This window comes from Ceratotherium simum, chromosome 9 (assembly GCF_057802395.1).
Source record: "Ceratotherium simum simum isolate JZ-2026a chromosome 9, ASM5780239v1, whole genome shotgun sequence".
NCBI classification, from domain to species: Eukaryota; Metazoa; Chordata; class Mammalia; order Perissodactyla; family Rhinocerotidae; genus Ceratotherium; species Ceratotherium simum.
Window position 1 is genome coordinate 49,313,721 of NC_141908.1, and position 19,378 is coordinate 49,333,098.

Below are 19,378 nucleotides of genomic sequence, written 5' to 3' on the forward strand. Positions count from 1 at the left end.
TTCATTTACCAAGAACCTACTATCTGCTAGACAGAATACCAAGCCTTAGGGAGGCAAGCTGATTAAAGCATAGTCACTGCTCTCCAGAGATTCACAATCTAGCCCCATCCTGTTCCCACTGAGTATCCACTATCAGCAGGTCACCCTTCCTTTCCCTTAGGACCTTTGAGAGGCCAGCCGGAGAACATCATAGCCCAGACAGATTTCCTGGAAACAAGGATTTCTTCCTGCACACTACTATGCCTGGCACTTTTCCTTCCTCCCTTCAGTACTTTTGAACCACCAGCCCCCATCTCCTGTTTTCAGATCTGGTCATCCCCTTTTGCCACTCCACCTCAAATCCTGACACATAACTGGAACTGATCTGGATATGCCATGCTCCTGATTGGCCTTGATTAGCTCCTGTTCATGCCTTTCTCGGGGCTGCAATTTGTCACCACCACCACCCTCCACAGCTCTACATAGTTTGCTGGTTTCCCCTTAAACATTTGTCCCAAAGATCACCATCTCTTAGCTGCTAGCAGACCCCATGACCAACACAAACAAGCCCTAACAGGCTGTTTAATTATACAATCTTCATCTTAGGTTTAAACCAAAGTCAAACCCATGAGTATTTTAAGAATTTCTATTCTCTGCCTCACAAGACTCTTGGCATCTAGGGGTCCAACTGAAAAAAGTTCACACTCAATGCTGGACTCAAAAGTCCTGGGCTAAATTTCAACCTTTTATAAAATGCATCCAGGACCAACTGAAGGCCATGGAATCTCCATTGCTAGTCATCTAATGACTAAAGAAGTTCCCACATGAAGTAGCCATCAAAAACATCTGTTTCTTCTTTGATCTTTGTGGACAATGACTATGTGAAAATGCCAGCAGGATCTTGACTGACATCTTAAAACCAACACAGAATGACGATACATGGCTGTGATTTGCAGGATGTGCATTTATGAAGCAGAATGTGGGGAGGCTCAAAGGTGAATGCCATGCAATGATCAGAGCTGGACTCTTCCAGAGGACAACTAGGGTCAAGAGTCTAAGGTGGCTCGTTACAGCCTGATATCTTCTCTCCAACTTCCATCTCAGTCCAACCCAGCCTTTCTAAAAGGTTTTTGGGTTTTTTGGGAGGTGAGGGTTTTCTTATAAAAAAACACAGGGAAAGGATGTTGATGTTCTCTCTTCTAGATGTTTAAAGTTGAATTATGGGAACGTAAAAATTCAGGACTTCTGCAGCTTTTATGCAATCATGAAAAGCCAATAGGCTAAAGATGGCAGAGCAGAAAAATGGGAGAAAATTTGATGTTATCGAGCCAGGAATTAATTAACCCTAGAACAACCTTACATTTAGGCTTCCTACTGTGTGAGACAATAAATTCCCTTTTTGCTTAACTTTTTTGAGTTGTGTTTTTCATTCTTTGCAGCCAAAAACATCCCGACTGATACAAGAATGATTTTAAATTATACAAATATCCTTAAAAGAAAAAGCAAAGAAATCATACACGACAGACATATTTCTTACATGCTGCCATCTTATATTTCCCCAAGACTACCCTCTCAATCAAAATTATTTTCAAGCCCATTTGAACACTTTTTTCCAGTTTGATCGCAAAGAAATTAGAATTTAAGTGTTTCTTCCAGATCCTTCCCTCAACTCCCTCATTGTACAAGAATGCAGCAGTTGCCAAGATCCTCCTCGTTGTTACCATTTTCTTTCTTGTTGCAGCTCATCCTATAGTGGCTGTATCAGCAGTCACTGAAGCAAACATCAACAATGCCTCCAACAGACCTACCTACTAGCTCCACTTCCACTCAGTCGAAAAGAAGAGAGTTTAATACTGGGGCAGAAGGGGTGGGAGGTTTGAACGCAGAGTGTACTGCAGGAGCAAAAGGACTCATCCAACTGCCAACCACACAAATGAGGACCCCACCTGGTAAACACCAATAAATGTTTCATTTCTTTCTTGAGTGTAAAGTAATCTGAATTAAATACTGAGAATCTAGCCCATTTCCTAATCGCTGGGGTATATTTATCATTCTTCAGCACAGTCACACTTTCAATATCAACCAACCCCTGAGTGAGAGTGCTGGCATAGGTTCCCTTGCCATTTAAGACCCAACTCGGCATTTATAAAGAATCATCCCATTGTGTTTTGTAACTGTAACAGGTTAGATTTTAAGTGTCCAAAGAGCCAAAAGACAATTCATCTGCAAACACTTACGGCAACGCTGTTCGTCTGAGCCATCCTCACAGTCGTGCTCATTGTCACACACCCAGGAGTGAGGGATGCATACGCCTTCACTCTGACACTGGAATTGGCCTGACTGGCAGGAAGAGGGAGCTAAAACAAACCAGAAAAGGACTCATTATGTCAAACATCCACCCTAGGATACCAACAAGCAATGCTTATTTCAAAACAATGTATGTCAGCTCCTGCTCAATATATTTGATGGCAAATAGTAAACAAACCTACACTAGAACCTGTAGACTCTAATCAGCATTCACTGTCAAATAATCTCAGCTATGCATCACAACAAACTGATAATCCAAAGCAATACAAAAATACAGAGAATAAAACAAACAGTCCAAACACACAGACATACAAAGTTAAGATGGAAAAAAAATTAAGTTAGATTTTTAATTTAAATAAAAATTAACTATGGGTTTCTATTAAATTATTCAAAATGTTTTGTAATAACTAACAGTAAAGCATCATGATTAACTAGAAAACCCATGAGATCTGGAAATGAAGACCCAGAATCAAATAATTATTATTTCCACAATTTACTTGCTTTAGGATCTTTGGCAAGTTCTCTGAGCCTCAGTATATGTATCATAAAATGGGGACTATACTTATCTCATGGTTTGCTATAAAAAATAAGTTAAATAAAGTATGTGAAAGTGCCATGTAATGTTAGTTGCTGTCACTATCGTCATCAGTATTGTTGTTATCATCATTGTTATGGGACATTGAAATGTAATAACAATCTCTGAAGAGTTGTTGGTATAACTGTTCATTTATTCCTTCATCCCAGAATATACTGTTCTTGCCTTTCTGCTCCTAGTATTTAACCTAAAACGAACTTGGTAAGCCCAGCGGAGGCAAATAGATAGTACATGATCATGTCTCTACAAATAGAACTACTCCCTTACTCAAAGTGTGGTTTACAGACTAGTAGCATCAGCGTCACCTGGGAGCTTGTAGACATGCAGAATCTCAGGTCCTACCTCAAACATATGAAATCAAAATCTGCACTTTAACAAGCTCCCCAGGTGATCCATTTGTGCATGGAAGTTTGAGAAGAACTGTATAGGATCTATTTCCCACCATTCTCTTATTTTCAAATACATCGTTATCCAAACAATACACCCAAGTCTGTTCTGTTGTGCCATAGGATGGCCAACAATTCAAAACAAAATTAAATTTTTCATCTGTTTTCTTGGTTTTTGGATGATAACCCTTGTCTGTTCACCTATCAGAATGAATGAAATGGGGTAGTGTGATTGATCACCTATGGCAAGCTGGGAAAGCCATAGATGTAAGGGCTGGGATTTGTGCACCAACTGGGAGGCCTTTAATAAATGACTTAACTCTCCACACTTCTCAGTTTCCTAATCTGAAACCTACCTCAGAATATTGTTCAGAGAATTAAATGAAGAAATATATGTGGAAGTGATTTTATAATTAGTTAAATTTGAGGTTTACAATATTATCATGTTTTTAACTATAATTTTTTTAAAACATAAAACCATACTAGCCACTTCTGTGATCTCTTTATGATAATTCATGCAAGTTATACTACATCTTTTATATAAAAACAGACTCCTCCTTGAGTTAAAAATTACAGAAGTTCAGATAACATTATGCTTTTGTTTGCTCTTGTTGGTGCACAAAATTTCCAGAATGAATAATCTGAAAAAGTCACTTATCAGCTTCAGAAAACTGCTCACAAATTTGTATCCATATCAAGGTCATGAGATAAGGTAAGATGTGAATTGAACCACTTCCTCAAAAGGGGCTGAAACAATTATTAATGCCATCAGTTGCCTATTCAACCACAGAGATCTCAAAAGACTTGAGCCCAGTCCTGAATCAATCACTAACAGCACAACTCTTTCTCTTTGTTACAGTTGAAATCACCATGAAGCACTTATATTACTCAAAACAGACCTTAGCTTGGCCCCTCCTCACTTACCACAGCCAATTTCATCTGTGTCATCCAAACAGTCTCTAGTCCCATCACACCTCCAGGATGCAGGGATACAATGTCCATTTTCACAGCGAAAATGGTCACTGTCACATTCTGTAATCCCACAAGCAAAGAAAACCATTTTAGCAATTTACCATACAGATATTTCACCAGAGAAATACAAATTTTTGATAAAAATAAAAAATTATTCAACTAGTTAGTAATCAAAGGAATGTAAATTATTTATAAAATTAGGAAAATGTTTTTATAATGATTATATTCTTTGTTTTGGGGTCTGCAGGAAGGTCATTTTCATACACAGCTAACTAGAGTGTACCTTGATGTAACCAATCTGGAAAGCAATTTGACAGCACATATATTGCATTTTTTTTTTTTTTTCCCTTCAGATTCAGCACTCTCTCCACTACAGCCTGGGTTCGTTTCCTGGTCAGGGAACCACACCACCAGTTGGTTGTCATACGGAGGCGGCTGCGTGTTGCTGTGATGCTGAAAGCTATGCCACCGGTATTTCAAATACCAGCAGGGTCACCCATGGTGGACAGGTTTCAGCAGACCTCACACACTAGAAGGAAGGACCTGGCCACCCACTTACAAAAACAAATTGGCCATGAAAACCCCACAAATAGCAGCAGAGCACTGTCTGATATAGCGCTGGAAGATGAGAGGATGGCACAAAAAGACTGGGCAGGGTTCCACTCTGCTGTACACAGAGTCACTAGGAGTCACAATCGACTCCATGGCACTAACAAATCTTGCTTTTTAAAAGTGCTTACTCTTTAACTTAGTACTTTTACTTCTAGATATTTTTTCTCTAAGAAACTAGCCAGAGAATTAGACAAAGATTTACAAGTGGAGATTTTCATCACATTATTTATAATAAAGGAAATTACAAACCTCCTGGATGTCCAATAATAGAAACAGGATTAAATTTTCTTATATCAATATATTGATATATTAGGAAGTCATTAAAAAGATTATGAGGAACTTCTAAGTGATTTGGAGAAATATTTATAATATAATGTAACAAAGACAAGGATGCAAAATTTTACCTATAGTGGAGTCACATATGGAGAAAAAAAGCATAGAAAAAGCCCAGAATGCTAACAGTGATTATCTCTGATTGATAACAGCATGAGTAACTTTTTATATGCTTAACTGTGCTTTTTTCAGTTTCAGTTCCCCACCCTGTATTTTTTCAAAGTGCCTTTTTATTACTAAGTCATATATAGCGATTCATGGTCCCTCATTCTAAGATTTGGACCAATATTTTGGCTTTCTGTTTTTTAATTTGTAAAATACCAGGTCTGTAAGCTCATCTCTGCAAACAAATTAAAAAAAAAAGTCAAAACAAAAAAAATCTCTACAGCTAACCAGCGTGCACAAACTTGCCACATTCCCAACTGGCAGTGATATCCCCTAGTGATACCAGAAAGAGAATATAACAAACAAGTTCATTTCATTCAACCAATATATCCTGCAATTTTCCTAGGTCTCCCCGGGGGACAAATTTGGCAGTGGGAAATCCTTTGAGTTTCCCCAAATATCTGACCAGTGACCTCTCCATGCATAATGTGCCAAGTAGGAAATTTTTTTAAAGAGAGCAGCCAACACCAGCCCAACTTGGAGAAGACTCAAAATTATTCTTTCACAAACCCAAGGTGGTAGAGGAGTAATCTGGGGGGAGTTGGAATAATTATTGAATTTTCCTCATGTATTTAAGTAATCATGTTAAATTACCTATTTCAATTTTGGGCTAATTAACCACAAATTAGGTAAATATACAGATCAATTACCTACTCCCAAAATAAATAAACAATGTGCTATCCTGACTTGTGTAAAGGCAGGCATATCAACAGCATGACATAAACATAGTTAAGTGATCTATTCCTAGGGGATATAGGCTACTTTGTTCATGGAATGTTCAAATCTGATTGTCTGGTAGTGACATCCTGATTTATAATGTATGCTGCAAATGGTCAGAAACTTCGCTTGGCTAAATGGTGGTACCGAGTGGTACAGGAATACGTACACCCAAATACCTTCTATAGACTAATGCATGATGGTGGTTGGTGGTGCAGGTCTGGGGTTGGTGGTGCAGGTCTCTTATCAACTACCTTTAAAACACAACAACCTCCCTTGCAAAAATGCCCCTAAGGAATGTACAAATTCACTCTGGAATCCCAGAACTTCTCATTGGATTTTGTTCTACAAAGCAATATTTCCATGGGAGATTAGGGGCTTTGGAGGTTTAGCTATTAACACAACATATATTAAATCACTTTTATCAATTAGGTCTATTGTTAGTAATCCAACATAATACATTTACAAGTTCAGTATATTTGTCTCCCTTAGTATCTAATAATTTCTGGTTGAAAAATTATAACAATCTAAATATCAATCTACTTACAAAGAGTTTCATATTGCTATGGGAAAAAGAAAAGCATAAACTTAGAAACTGAGTATACAGAAGAAAATTTTTGAACAATATATTGCCTGTTTTTAATATATATATAATTAGTGCTATTTCTTAAGCAACTTTATGACAAGTCAGATTTTGAGGTTGTTTTTTAGTTTTGCTAAAATACAAAGTTAAACACATCATGAAAAGAACACAAAATAGACACCCAAAAATCACTTTTTAAAGAACTTCAAAGTCAATTATTTAAAATCACACATGTAAAAAAATGAAACTGATGGGGAAATTTTGCACTTAAGTAACTCTTTCTGATTAGTGTTTTTTCACATTTGATCTCCCAAATACTCAGTTATCTAAAGTAATACATCAAACCCAATTTACTCAATTTATCAACAGATCCATGATAATACATTTGTCAAATTCACCTTTTCAATATGAACTTCCAAGCCTGTTATAACTCCCAAACGACTATTGTTTGGAAATATCTCTCCAGAAAAAACAAACTGGTACTCTATCGTTGCTGGGTGGCCTCCTAGCAATCAACCAAAATGCTCCACTGGTTCCAGAAGCCTGTCATTCATTCTATTATAAAGGGAATATGTGCTGTTTAAAAACAAACTGCTAGTGAAAATGTCTAGATCAGGTCTGATAACAATTGCATGTGCCCCTGATTTCAATTGGTCTATATGCACTTTATTTTCTGTGTTTTGTTTTAAATAAGTAGCTTTTACTCACAACCCCTCCAAAGGTTACTAGATATTATCTACACTTTATTGTTTAATAATTTAAAGTTAAAAAAAGGGAGATAGGGATTTCATACACTGGAGCCAACTACAGAGTTTAAGGAAGAAAAAAAATCAAAATAGAGCAAAAATTAACACTATTTTCAATAACTGGTCTCTAAACATCCATATTCAACCAATCCAGTTTTAACCAAGAGGTAATTCTGTAAGCAATAAATTTCATAACTTTAAAATATTTTCCCTCTAATAAAAACCAAGGAGGAAAACATCATAATCCACACTGAAATAAAAATCTTTTGTTAAGAACCAGGCAGCCATTTACAAGGAACCATTACAACCAAATGGACACCTGACCTCCCCAGCACTAGCCCCTGCCTTTCCCAAGAATCAAAATAGATGGTACAAAGGTGACAAAAAACACTTGTGTGGTGCTTAAATGGCATGCACCATTCTAAGCACCTCGGCAATTTTAAGTTACTTAATCCTTGTAACAACCCTATAAGATAGATGCCATTATTATGAACATTTTACAAATAAAGAAACTGAGGTACAGAGCAGTTAAGTAACTTGCCCAAGGTCAAATAGAAAATATGTACAAAGCAAGGATTTGAACCTGACAGTTCTAGTTCCAGTATCTCTGCTATATTGACTATTACCCTCTATTCCCTTTCACCAAAAAAAAAAAAAAAAAAAAATTTATTCCACCAAACTCAAGAATGAATGTAAAAATTTTATTTTTTTACAAAGTTGCTATCAACATTAAGTGAATTCATTAATTGGGCTGGTGTGGAATCCATACCACACCATAAGCTCATAGAATTCGATTAGAGAAGAAGAGTGGTCTACTTGGCAACAAACAGTGCACATAAAGACTCTTGGGTGGAGGAAAATTGACAGCAATCAAAAGCAACACAAAGAAATCAAAAAAAGTTTCGATCTCTTCAATAAAATTTATATTAGACAAAGGGATAAATTTGTTTTCCAATCTTAGAGAGCCCCAAACTGGAGAAAAACAAGAGTAATCCTTTCTTCATAAATAGCCATATCCCAAGCTTCCTGGTCTAAGTGTTGGACTAAGAATGTGTTAAGATAAGATATTAGAGGACCAGATAACGTCTAGAGAAAGGAAGAAGTCGTTTGTTTGTTTTTCCAGGGCAGGGAACAGCACTGGATTGAGAACACCACTTCTGTGTCCTTTACAGCCTCTAGCACAGCGCTGGGCACACGTGGGATACAGGTAATGAAGATTCCTCTTTGTAAAATTCAGTTTGTTGGGATCATTATATATCAGAGATATATAAAACCATCAAGACAAACAATGAGACTTTAAACTGGAGTTTACTATCTTAAACCCATAAAAAGAAAAATAAAATTTGGAATAATTTGAGATAAGAGGAATATCCAGAAGTTTAAAAAAAGAAAGAGAAAAATATTGAGTCATATTAATAACAGTTTTATTCTTTTACCCTCTCCTTATAAGAGTTTCTTTTCCCGCTCATGAATTCTCTTGTTCGAAGAGAAAGGCAAGTCTTAGTCAATGGAACATTGTCCAAAGTCAACAGAGTAAGGTAATTTCTATGGCAAATCCTATTTTCCTGCAAGATCCTCTTAAGACGTGCTGGTCCTTCCAGACACTTGGTCTACCTGAGGAGGTACACGCGCTCTTGTTAAAAACATGCAAAACTACGTGACATTTTAACAGTCCTACCTTCACTGAACTCAAAGAAACAAATAAATGTGAGGTAATTCCTTAATACATCCATAATTTTTACTTCACTTTTTCTGTACTTTATTTTTATTCCCTTGGTATTGCTAGACATACTTCTGATGTTTATAAGTTGGGTGATGGTTCACCACAATTCTCATACCTTATCCACGCCAGCAAGGCCAGTCCCCTTCTGAAGATTTAGAGTCACTTTCTTATTTCCAAAACTTTACACTGCAGCCATGACAGCCAAGGGTAACAAATTGTGTGGAAGACACTGCCCTGCCTAATGTCATTATTGTTTCAGAGCCCTGATGTTTTGATAGAGCAAAACAACACTGAGGGCTTTTCAAGAAGCCAAAGACTTTGAGGCAAAACCCACAAAGCCCGTTGATGAGTGATCATGTATACACATAATTCAGTGCAATTAAAAAGTAAAAAAGACCAAAAGAATATGTCAGATTCACTAAAGCCACAAAAAATTCATATCTACTATGTGCAAAACATTGTTCTAAGGTTTGTGGAAGAAACAATGAAAGATAAGATATGGTCCTTTTTTTATAGAGCTTACCAATTTAGTGGGGGGAAAAGTTATTTATACATTATAGATTAAATAGTCAAGCAACAACAATAGCTGCTATTTATTGAGCACCTAGTATGTATCAGACAATATATAAAGCCTTATACACATCCATTGGATCCTCTCAGAAATGTATGAAGTGAGATTTATACTTATTTAATAGAAGGTGACATTGAACCTCAGGGACATTGATCAACTTCCCCAGGGCCACAGAGGCAGAAGTCTGATTCAGACCCAGGACCTGTGTAATTCCAGAGTCTGTGCTCTTTTTCATCCCACTTCCCACAAAACAAACGACAGCTTTCATTTATCCAGAATTTACTATGTGCCAGCAATATTTTAAGTGTTTTCCATAGATTAATCTCACTTGTCCTCACAACAACCCTGTGAGATGGTATTAACAGCCCCATTGCGTAGATGGGGAAACTGAGGCTTGACCAAATCTCACAGCTAGTAGGTAGTGGATCAGGGATTCACACCTGGGCAGTCTGATTCCAAAGCTGTGCCATATGACAGTAGATGATTTGGTTCCAAATAAGCAGCAGAGACAATAAGAACCAACTAGTCTCAGGGAGAAAAAAATTAACACCACAGGCTGGAGTGATCAGGGAAGCCTTCGCGAAGGAGAACAAGACCATACTGGGCCTTTGTGAATAAGCAGGATTTGGGTAGGTGAAGAGGAGGCACCAGGCTTTGTGCAGGGCCCAAGGAACTTGAGGGAAGCCCAGCATGGGTGAGGGCCTAATGATCAGGCCTCCATGGCCCAAGCACAGGGAACCTCTACTAGAACCGTGGACAACAAAGCTGTGGAGATGGAGAATAAAGAGCATTGAATGCCAAGCAAAAGTGTGACATGATCAAATGGGTTGAGAGTGAGAAAGCTTAGAGACCACTAGTACCAGTAACTGTGGTAAAACTAAATGTCACTCTGGGTAGACGCAGGCCTGGACTAGGATACAGCTTTGGCCATGAGAAGGGCTTGGGGCTCCACTTCATTCTGCAGAACACTGCCCCAGGCATGAGCTCAGTGAACAGGCTGGAGGGTGGCTCACCAAGAGGCTGCTAGCAGAGATGGGTCCCACTTTGTAGCCCCTCCAGTTACCCCAGACCTGATGCAAAGCAGCTCCACTTGCTTGGCAAATGGCCAACGGGTTCCACAGGTGCCACCAAAAGGTATCCCAGTGTCTTTTCCCCATTGTCCTCCTCAAGCTGAATGTGTCTGAGCACTCAGCCTACAGAATTCAGTTAGCCCTCAAGATAGTCAGCTGATCTCAAAGATTGCTTAAATATTTGCTTAATCATTTTTTAAAGCGCCTTTTCAGTATCTAAAGCCGGCAGAATCATGTGATGCACTATCAGAGTAGCCTCTCAATTCTGAGAAGTGGGAAATTAAAACTTTCCACCCTTTCTAACTGAGCTATTCTCCTCCATTTTCATTTAAGCACTATTTACCTGCCTCTCTCCCCTTCCCCCCAATCTCTTACATCCCACATTTTTCATTGAACACCTCCTACCCCTACAACCAGAGTGCCAATCAGCACTGCAGAGCATTATAAATAAAACCACACTTCTCGGGGGTTCTCAAGAGGACACGATTGGCATTTAGGGTGGGACAATTATTCAACTGCCCTGGGCAAAGCAGAATGTATAGTGTTCCTGGCCCCCATATGTGGAATGCCAGTAGTGCCCATCCCCCGGTCACTGTGACGACAAAAACACCCTCATACATGTCCAAACACCCCTTGAGAGTGGCGGTACCACCCCCAGTTGAGAGCAACTTAGAATCTCTAAGCGGCTTGGACATTCAGAGCTCAAAAAGTCTTAACCCACATGAAAGAGATCATCTAAGAAAACCCCTATAATAAATTCTTCCCTTCTAAAGATAATAAAATTTCTCAAACAGCAATCCCACTCCCTCCCACTCATCAATAAGAGGGCCCGGGATTGGGCAATATCATGCTGCAGCTGCTAGTACCAGCAACTTGAAATGAACTCCCCTGGGAGTGTGATAAAGAATCTAAGTTCCAGGGAGGCCTGCTTCGCCCTGGAATGCTCCACAGTGCGTCCACAGGCTTACCCATTCAAGGGTGGGGGGAGTCACACAGAAAAAAACAAGCCGAAAATCTGAAATCCTCAAGCAGTTCTTCATTAATGTAAAGGATCGTTGCTACGAAAAACAAAGTCATAAACACACCTGCTTTATGGTGCAACCTTTTCCCATCTGTATAATTATCAGAACAAAAAATAATTTCTTCAAAGGTCCTCTCCCCATCCCTGCCACACACTCACAAAAAATAAAAACGTAAATTGACAATCGCATAAGTACCTAAAACACTCAAACGAATCTCCAAGGTTTTACCAAGAGCACTCAGCAATGAAAACTTCCTGCCAGCCAGTACCAAAAGACTGAAACTGTATTATTTGTGTTAGTCTTTTCTGTACTTCCCCGAGTAATTCCTGCAGTGCTTTCTCTATCAGCTAAGTTACTGAGGTTCCTGCAGATGGACGTCCCCGCTCCACGTGGGAGAAAACTAAGCTCACGACCTTCAACCCCATTCCCCCCAAGGGACTAACTGGTTACCTACCTCTTTAATGGCCAAAGAGCTACACTTATAGAAAGCTGAAAAGAACACTATCCAAACAGAAAAAATTTAAGACGGTCTGCCTGCAAAAGTAAATAGGGACCCAATGAATCAAACTACATAAGAAAAAAGTAAAACGCCTTTCAGCACTTAATGATTTAACACGCCTTGTGCCAAAACTATGAATTGCCCCCATTTAAGAGCTGATTTCCAACCCCAACTGCCCCAAGTATTCCTTTATGGCTTATTGATTAGCAATATAAATTATTGGAAAATAGTCATGTGGAATCAAACAGTAAAACAGAAAACAGACACTTGTGAGAAATAAGCGACTACACACATGTCCAGGCAGGCAGCTTTCCTGCTTAAGCCTTATAAATGGTGTGATAGACCTGCTCTCAACCCATATGCAGTGCTTATAGACAGCATCAAACCAGGGTTTTTCTGATTAATTAGGTCCAAGTGTTGAACCTTCAACCAAATTGATAGAGATGCGTTTAAGCTGCAAGCATCACTATTATTTTGGTCATCTTAATAAGATTAGATCACCAGGTTACCACATGAACAATGGCTTGATACTAGAAATTATGACAATAGCAATAGAAGGAGAAAAAATTGACTCCCAACTGGTGGATTTGGTGATTATCTATAGTCAAAGGCTAAATCATTTGTAACTACTTCTTGACTGAACCATACAAATGCCTTGCTGTATTCCTTCTCCCTTACTCCATGTTATTTAGTTCTTGACTATCACCAACAAGTTCTAAAGATATGAAAAGGGAAAGAAGAGGCAGAGATAAAGAGGAAGAAAGAGACAAAGGCAGACAGAGGGAGGAAAGGAGATGTCAAGGTTAACAACCAGTGTCCAGATACCAAATTAATAAGACCTAGTATCTTGTACCCTAATCTCAATTTGGTACAAAATAGTAACTCATTATTATTTAGCTATGTATATAATTGCTAAGCTGGTATACAGTTCACAAATTTCATGCTAGGAACTAAATAACCTCTCATTCTAAATGTGTACATTTTCAGAAAGTAGGGATCAGGTATATCTTATATATATTTTATATACATTACATAATATTATATATAATATATTTATATTATATATAAACTATCTAATTATATATTATATATATAATTTACCAATGCTTCCACGTCAATAGGCAAGTCTAGGGCCGGCCCCGTGCCTTAGCGGTTAGGTGCACACACTCCACTGCTGGTGGCCCGGGTTCAGATCCCGGGTGCGCACCGACGCACCGCTTCTCCGGCCATGCCGAGGCCGCGTCCCACATGCAGCAACTAGAAGGATGTGCAGCTATGACATACAACTATCTACTGGGGCTTTGGGGGAAAAAATAAATAAATAAATAAAATTATTTAAAAAAAAAAAATAAGCAAGTCTGATGATAACTCTGATCAGCAGTGTTGATGCTAATGGTGGGCTCATTACATTGTTATTTACACAAACACTGACCTTTATGAATAGTTGATTTTTTTAGGAGACTACTTGAGGTGCACACATGCATGACTCAACCTTGATGATTTACCTATGGGCATGTATGGTTTCTGCCAACAAAGAATTTTCTTAAACTCGTAAGAAATATTGTGCAGCAAGAATGTGAAAAGGTTTCCACCAATGAGTTTAAAGCCCTTTTTGGGTAATAAGTACTGATAATTAATCATCTGGTAAACTGAAGTCAACATATTTAATAAAAATGTATGTTATTACCTTTTTTAAAAACTGGTTTAGCTGATGTTTTACACAGTGTTTGTATTTTTTCCCTTCTAGTGATAAGTTATAGCTCAGAAAGGATTTTATAAGCAGAAGCTCAAAATTCTCCCATCATGACCTGATATATGAAAAATAAAGAACAGAAGAAGCAGACGAGATCAAGCGACCAAAGAAGAGTGATAGTAAGGTGATAGGAATTTATTACGGTTCTACCATGCACAGAGCATTATTCTAAACTGTGAGCTCTTATGGGCAGGAATAAATTACCTCTGTAATCCCAGTGCCTAGCACAGTATCTCCTGAAACCCAGATGACCCTCAATAACTGAACAATATAGGTGCATTAGAAAATATGGGTGGGGCCAGCCCCGTGGCTTAGCGGTTAAGTGCTCGCGCTCCGCTGCTGGCGGCCCGGGTTCGGATCCCGGGGGCGCACTGATGCACCGCTTCTCCGGCCATGCTGAGGCCGCGTCCCACATATAGCAACTAGAAGGATGTGCAGCTATGACATACAACTATCTACTGGGGCTTTGGGGGGAAAAGAATAAATAAATAAAATCTTTAAAAAAAAAAAAAAAGGAAGAAAGAAAGAAAATATGGGTGAAGCCAAGATGATTTCCAAAAGATGATAACATCTTGAAATCTTGATGATTTGTGGACCTTTATAATGGATCTCACTGTTTAGAGTCACGGTTTTTTCCGATCTAATTAAAAATTTAACAATCATCGGGGCCAGCCCAGTGGCATAATGGTTAAGTTCACACGCTCCGCTTTGGCAGCCTGGGGTTCCCAGGTTCGGATCCCAGGTGTGGACCTATGCACCACTTATCAAGCCATGCTGTGGCAGGCATCCCACATATAAAGTAGAGGAAGATGGACATGGATGTTAGCCCAGGGCCAATCTTCCTCAGCAAAAAGAGGAGGATTGGCAACAGATGTGAGCTCAGGGTTAATCATCCTCACCACAAAAAAAAAAAAAAAAATTCAACAATCATCTTTCATGCTGACCTGCATGAGCAGCCAGAAAGACTCAAGAAGTCAACCCTAAATCCTTGGGAGCCTATTCATATGTTCAGGTCATTCTCTGCCAAATCAATAAAGGTTGGGCCCGCCCATGTTATACAAAACATTATATTTATATCCTACTACTCTAGAGTGGAGAGAGTACTCTGTACCCTGCCCACTCCCCACCCCCCAAAAAAAGGCTACAAGAGAACTTCTAATTCTACAAATCAAAATTTGTAATTTTTATTGCAAGCAATTTGGTAACATAACATAATCACGATTTTAGGTTCCCTATATGGAGTCAAAGGTAAAGCTGCTTTTGTTAACTTGAGAATCCATAAAATAGGATCTATTATATCTGCAAAGACTTTCATGGTAGAATGACACTAAATTTCCTGTGTCTCCTCTCCTATATTGATTCTAACAGATTAAGCAAAAAGAACTTCAGAACATGCCTCACCAGCAGGTTATCTGTTACACAAGGAGTCATTTGGCCCTGGATTGTTATTTCTGGGCTCCAACAGCATTTATAGGTCTCCAAATCACTTCCAGGCTCTATAAATGTCATCACCTCATGTTATAATGTGATTATGATGACTTGAAACAACTCATTAGCTTGTTGATACAGAATCAACAACATTATATTGTCACCAACTGATACCCATGTGTAATGAAATGGTGTTTGTGTCTCTGACTATAGATGGTGAATTTACAATGTCCCAATATTAAGAGCAGCTCAAATAAAATTACAAGTGTATCTGCAATGATTGTCAGAAGCAAGAAGAAAAAAGGTAGAGTGTATTTCCTAAGATTTTGCCTAATCTGTACTTTAAATATTATAAGTAATAAGAGTAAAAACCTATTGTCACTATTATAAATATAAATTTTAACTATGCATTAAAATAGAAATTTAGAATTTTAATGCTGGAAAAAAGTAATGGCTTCAGTAATAGACTATACTAAAAAGTACATACAATAAAATATCTACTAAATAACAGACAAATAATTAAAACCATTGCTTACTGGAATTGTGTCTGTATTTTACTCTTTAAAAAGGCAATCACAAGAAAATAAACTGATATTAGGGATTTGGTCAAAAATAGAGTTTTTAGTGGCTGTCTTAATTCTGGAAATTGGGTATCTATGATGACAGTTCCAAATGAGACAATGAATGAATGAGCTGATAATCAGAATACGGGTCTTTAGGCATTGCAGTAATTAAGTAAATTTTTGATTAAATTCAGTAAGAAATTCAGATTTTTCAATAAGGGCTAAAATAAGATACAAAAAGAGAAAATACTAGACTAAGAGCCAAGAGACACATGGGTTTCAACCGTTGCAATAGCACTGACTATCCCCACATCATTTTAAACTCTAAGTTCCCAGAGGACAGGAACCGTCGTCTGTACCATTGAATCTTCACTCAATAAATATTTTTTGCTTAACTGACTTAGCTTGGTGAACTTGGATTTAAACTCTTGATATGCAGTTTCCTTACCTGCAAAATTTCTCTCCTGCAAAATCAGGTTCTGGTGAGGATTAAAGAGGTCCCTGTAAACCACTAGCACAGTGCCTGACGTACAGCAGTCCCTCTGTGAAGGCTGCTTCCCTGCTGGGTACTCCCACCTCTCACCCAACTCTAACATTCTAATAGTCTAGGAAATAAAATACACGGAGCTCAATACCTTCACCAAATAAGATCCGTTTGTTCCCCTAATTTCTAATTAAGAGAAAACTCCAAAACCTGAGCCACCTTGCTCAGCAGGAGGCTCCGTGTTGAGAGCAAGGATAGACGGTAGTTGCCTTGCCTCCTGTCCATGAACAAAATATCCACTGGCCTGCCCTGGGGTCAGGGGCAAGACTGAAAATCAGGATTCATTCCAGGAAACACAGGTCAAGCTAGAGCCAAAACCAAGCCTGCCATTGGTTTCCTATTTTCTTTTTTATGCATTATTCTATTTTCCTACAAGGAGCATTTTTATTCTTTTGTGTATCTTACATCACTCTATCATCTTCTATCTATCTACATCACTCTATCTCAGGTGATCCTCTGGAGTTTTTTTGTAGAATAAGTGCATAATTGCAATACCAAAAAAAATTGATAAATATAACAGCTTTCCCCAAGTGGACCTTAAATCATTATACTGCACATTAAACTTGGACATGGTTACCTTTTTATAGCCATAAAAACATTCATATTAACCTCAGCTCATGCTTCAACATATGGCATAGAATTGAGGACACAAAGAAATTCAGGATTTTAGTCAACTGAACCTGAGCTAAAAAGCTTTCCATTTAGAAAGTTCAATAATTCTCCAAGTCCTAGGTTCAAAAGAAGGAAATTTCAAATTCTCCCCTAAAAGTGCTAAGATATTCACTATCCTAATTCTCTAAACTTTCTCTTATAGAAAAATGCTACAAATGCAAACATATTCTTTGACCAAAATAATCTGTGATAATGCCTTTGCAATACATGCAAAGGAAAACTTTATCATCTTAAGTTTTTACCTTCTTTCTGGATGAATGAGAATAGATTTATGTAAACCTAGACATCCAACCCCTCCATAAGGAGGAATAAAATACCCCATTGCCATGACCCCAGCCCTAGGCTCCCCTGGTAATGAAACAGAGACCTTACCACCCTCCTAAGTATTCTCCACCTCACAGAGCAGGTGTTCCAAACTCAATTCAATCCAACAAAGATGTATTGAACCTCTGACAGACCATTTATCTGTGTGCTCTTAAGGAGGCAGAATAACAACTGTCAGGTCACTACTGTAAAGAGAACAAGCCCACAACAATTTGGCTGTCCTCAAGCAAGCCAATACACCATCTCATCTCCTACCAGAAACTAAGTGAAAACGTTCTTCCCTGAGAAGGGTTATGTTCACTCTGTTTACTAAGAGCACTCAACACTTCACTAAGTTTGGTGGGTAAAGTTAGCAAGAGGGAAAAGCAACTTAAAAGGCTCTTCTGATAGTCCAGGAATGAGGCAATTCCAGCCTTATCTAGTTAAATGTCCCACCTCTGCTTCATTTCCCCCACTCTGGTCTAAAAATCCTTTCCTTCTCTCTCTCTCATATCCCCACAACATGGCCAGAGTTCTCATGGCTCTCAACACTGACCCCTAAAATCTGCCCCCAAGTGAATTTATTCACAGCAAAGTTGAAGTGATTTTTAAAGCCTTCCATGGGTATTTGCACTTTCAGCAGAAAATAGGAAGTCCTCAAAGGAATGAATTTTCTAATTGTGGCATCTTAGGCATGCTCTAATGCCCAAATACCTTCCTCATCAGCTTGATGGCGCAGATTTTAGGGGGACAGAGTATCTTATCAGGGCTCCTAATATCGTACTACATAGGCTCTAGTATGTGTACAAGGCCATCTTTGCTGATGCCAGAAACCTCGTCAGCAGTGAGGTAGCATTTTCCCAGAAAAGCCCAGGCCAGTTAAAATACAGTCAAAGGGTTTCCCAGGAGAACTGTTGACATCTCCGGATCAGTGTAATGTGTCTTGGATCAGTGTAATGTGTCTTAGATTAATCCAGGATGAAGAAAAAGACCCTAAGGAAATATTGCAAGAGCAATGACTCCAAAGGCCTCGAGACAATCAAGTAACAAACGAACGTGATTTATTGAAACACTGTAGTTTTGGTTCTTTTGTAAATTGAAACCCTATCTCTACTTTTTGTAACTCAAAGAACCCCTTCCACTGGAAACACAAAAGTCACCAATTCTACCCAATGTGAAATTTATGTGTATATATGCATGTATACACACACACACACACACACGGAAGCCCAATGTTACAAAGCTTGCTGATCAAGAAATGGACTGGAGGGGCCAGCCGGATGGCGAAGCGGTTGTGTGCGCGCTCCGCTGCGGCGGCCCGGGGTTCGCCAGTTTGGATCCTGGGCGCACTGGACACACCGCTTGTCAAGCCATGCTGTGGCGGCGTCCCATATAAAGTGGAGGAAGATGAGCATGGATGTTAGCCCAGGGCCAGTCTTCCTCAGCAAAAAGAGGAGGATTGGCAGATGTTAGCACAGGGCTGATCTTCCTCACAAAAAACAAAAGAAAGAAAGAAAGAAATGGACTTGATACTTGCATATCAAGTATAGGAGTCTTTACTTCCCTTCTTCCATGCAGCCCAGCATGTCTAAAATCCAACAGCTTTTCCACAGACGGTTAAGAGACAAAGTCTGAATAACCAGACAGCTGTATGCTTGATATACTACTTTAAAATTTGGGGGGAGGAGGCAGTGAGGAAGATGAGAGAGGAAGGGAAGACTGCTTAGAAGCCAAGTAACTTTCCAGAGGTAGGCCCCTGGAGTCACACAGCCTCCTTCAAACCCCCGCTCCATGTCTTATTAACACTATGGTGGGCATGTTACTTAATTTCTATG

At 38.8% G+C, this 19,378-nt stretch overlaps 1 protein-coding gene across 5 annotated transcripts in view; it reads right to left on the reverse strand.

The window, feature by feature from the left end:
- LRP2 (LDL receptor related protein 2) overlaps window positions 1-19,378 on the reverse strand; it is a 203,479-nt gene that overhangs the window by 161,309 nt on the left and 22,792 nt on the right. For all 5 annotated transcript variants that reach the window (XM_087435357.1, XM_087435356.1, XM_087435355.1 and 2 more), the window contains exons 2-3: window positions 4,192-4,299; window positions 2,217-2,336 (exon numbers count right to left, since the gene is read on the reverse strand). In XM_087435357.1, the coding sequence (XP_087291483.1) occupies window positions 2,217-2,336; window positions 4,192-4,299 (228 nt within the window). The remainder of the gene's footprint in view (window positions 1-2,216; window positions 2,337-4,191; window positions 4,300-19,378) is intronic.